The 3126-nt window shown below is 41.0% G+C and overlaps 1 protein-coding gene across 1 annotated transcript in view; it reads right to left on the reverse strand.

Moving 5' to 3' along the window:
- Positions 1-818: 818 nt before the first annotated feature.
- Positions 819-3126, reverse strand: part of Pmar_PMAR024340 (hypothetical protein) — a gene marked incomplete at both ends in the record, with an annotated part of 4343 nt that continues 2035 nt past the window's right edge. Inside the window, 4 exons of the mRNA XM_002769258.1 lie at positions 819-833; positions 1194-1355; positions 1959-2129; positions 3088-3117. Of these exons, the coding sequence (XP_002769304.1) occupies positions 819-833; positions 1194-1355; positions 1959-2129; positions 3088-3117 (378 nt within the window). The remainder of the gene's footprint in view (positions 834-1193; positions 1356-1958; positions 2130-3087; positions 3118-3126) is intronic.

Here is a 3126-nt window from a genome sequence, read left to right on the forward strand (position 1 = left end):
CTTTTTTCCATAGAGTGGCGAGAATATGCACATGGTCAACTACGTGAGTTGATGAAACTATAAGAGTATATACGAAATTTCGAGCAAATTCTCATTCGCTTCTGTACATTTCTACCCTAACTTCTACATAAACTCTCGTAATCAGCGAGGAAGCAGCCGAGCTCAGCAAACACCTATTCATCCAACACTCCAGAGTGCCGCCGTTTTTCAAAAAAAATAAATAAAAAAATAATAAATTAAAAAGAAAAATTAATTTTCAAGAATTTTTAACTAGGCCTTCGTGACGAAGGGGCGGAGCTCACTGAGTCCACGTCCATGGACTCAATCAATGAATTTTACGTAGGTCCCCGGTTCGCTCCGCGGGTAGGAATTTTCTCCCTCATTAAAGTTTTTCGTCCATATCTACTCGAGCTGATCGCATAATCGAGTTTTCTGATTTTTCTCAACACCTCCGCATATAGAGGAGTCGTTTGATCTATCTGGTAGTCTCCAACGCTTCGTACTTAAGCCAGAATAATTCTGCACGCACGCACAACGCGAGAGTGCCTGTTGTTGCGGTATATGCTCCGCTCGCTTCACTCGCTCCGCAATTTTTATCCCCTCAAGCCTCATCGGCACTCCCGACCATACCATATATTCTGCCAATCATTGTTCTTCATCCCACTCCGAGCAATGCAATAGGGCATCGGGGGTATCTATAGTACTAATTTCTAAATGGGACGCTTTACAACAAAACCAACGCTATATTCTTGATCACAGCGTTTTCCTCAATAGGACTAGCCATTCAGTTCACTTCGGGAGTTTATCCCATAATTTTCCTACAGATTCGCCATCTGTGAAAATTTCGCGAGAAAACCTTGGCAAATTCATCGTTGCATTTTGCATATTTCTGTATAAAATCGTTTGTGAATTTTTATGCTGTAGTGATAAAACTAGTTTCTTCAGATGAGGAGCCCAAGCACATATTCCCACACTACTTCGGAAACACAGATGGCATTTCTGAGAAAAATATGAACATGGTCAACTACATGTGTTGGTGACAATATGAAAATTCTAGGAGGAAATTTTATAATAACTTTTACTTTCCCAGAATATAATAAACTCCTCTCCCCAGTTGAAGAAAGCAAACTCATATTTCATCCCCGCAGTAGTAATTCTGCAATTCCTTCATCGCTTCGCTCCGCTGTTATCACCTGCGAGGCAACCTCCGGTTTCTCCCCATGCTCCAGTACAAAGTTTAGAGATATCTGCTGCAGTTGACGTTCCATTTTAGGATCATCGAGACACTGCCACTTAGTCGCCCTCAACAACAACGAACTCAGTGGCTCTGGCAGCCGGCCTTCCGCATCCAGGTTCTGTACACAGTACACATGCTCGAAAAATTTCCGAAAATTTTCGGAAAATTTTCTGAAAATTTTCGGAAAATTTTTGGAAATTTTTTGGAAATTTTTTTCTCGGTTTATAAACATCACTACTCGAAATCATATAATTAGTGAGGAAACTCCTCACCTCATTTGCGTTGTTGCCAACACGGAAATTCGCAGAAAATTTCCGAAAATTTTTATTTGATTTCTCAACATACACCTTATTCGAATCTATGCCGCTATAATTATCTCTGGAAACTCCTGAGCTCAGCTGCTGAGGAAAACGAACACATATTCCTACTCCAACACTGTATAGGAAACTCCTGAGCTCAGGTGCTGAGGAAAGCGATTACATATATTCCTACTCCAACACTGTATAGGAAACTCCTGAGCTCAGGTGCTGAGGAAAGCGATTACATATATTCCTACTCCAACACTGTATAGGAAACTCCTGAGCTCAGGTGCTGAGGAAAGCGATTACATATATTCCTACTCCAACACTGTATAGGAAACTCCTGAGCTCAGCTGCTGAGGAAAGCGATTACATATATTCCTCCATAGGAAATTCTCCAACGTCAAATTCACCACCATCACCTGTCCATGCCCAAGGGCAACTAGCGACCACAGCGCCGTGAGCATATGGCCGGGCTCGTCCTCCTGTACTCCTTCATCGCCCTCCTTAGCAAGTACTGTCTCTAGATTCGATATCAGCTGAGCCGTCAATGCCAAGTGCGAGGACCGAGTTGTCGCTTGTATGAGGAGCAGCTGAAACCAGTAAGGGGAATAAGTAATATGCATATGGTCAACTACATGTGTCGGTGACAATATGAAAATTTTTCGCAAATTCTGGGAAATTCTTGTTATTCGTTCCTGCACATATTTACCAGAATTCGTCTATAAACTCCTATAATTACTGAGGAAACTATCGCCGTTCGTCTCACTAGCAGCTGAAACGAAGGTGTGTCAACTTAGTAATATTCTCCACAGGTTGAGTTTCTTGACGCGAACATGGAAACGATAACCGTTTTATTATTCACTAATGTCACTTAGTATACTACTTATACATATACATTATGTGCATCATCACCAGTGTCACTATCTATGACTAGTTAACGAGCGGTAGAACTTTCTAATGCAACCAACATTACTGAGTTCGAATCCGAAGTCTATGAATGTGATTTTCCAAGAAAAATCATCATCTTTTTCCCCGGAAAAAATTCCGCGCGTCTTCTGTCCGACTTGAGATTTCTTCACCTCACACCCAGAATCGAATATATTAACTCCATCGATCGAATCAATCGACGCGGACTAAGCAACCTCCGCCCCTTCCACACGAAGACCTACTTATGCTATATCAACCAGCTAACGACCAACGAGCCGTTAGAATTCTCTTATACAATCAAAATCGCAAAAATCGATTCTCAAGAACATTTCGCGACTTGCAGTAGTGTCTATAAAACTCTTGCCTATCTTAAGATTTATATATCTATTTATATTATTACTAATAGGTTGAAGTAATATTGGAGTTTCACGGCCACCCTAGTGATATGAAAAACACTAGTGAAAAACATACTCACAACTACTGCATATCACCGCGAATATCGCGTTTTTCACCGAGTTTTACGCCACTTCACGTAAAACGGGTGGTGAAACTCCAATATAATACTATATATAAGATTAATAATAAAATTTCAAATTCCTTCACCGTACAGCCGCCGCTTACATTCGCTATATTTTCCAAGTCTCCCAGCTTCTGAGCACA

Source organism: Perkinsus marinus (genome assembly GCF_000006405.1).
Source record: "Perkinsus marinus ATCC 50983 genomic scaffold scf_1104296966216, whole genome shotgun sequence".
Lineage (NCBI taxonomy): Eukaryota > Perkinsozoa > Perkinsida > Perkinsidae > Perkinsus > Perkinsus marinus.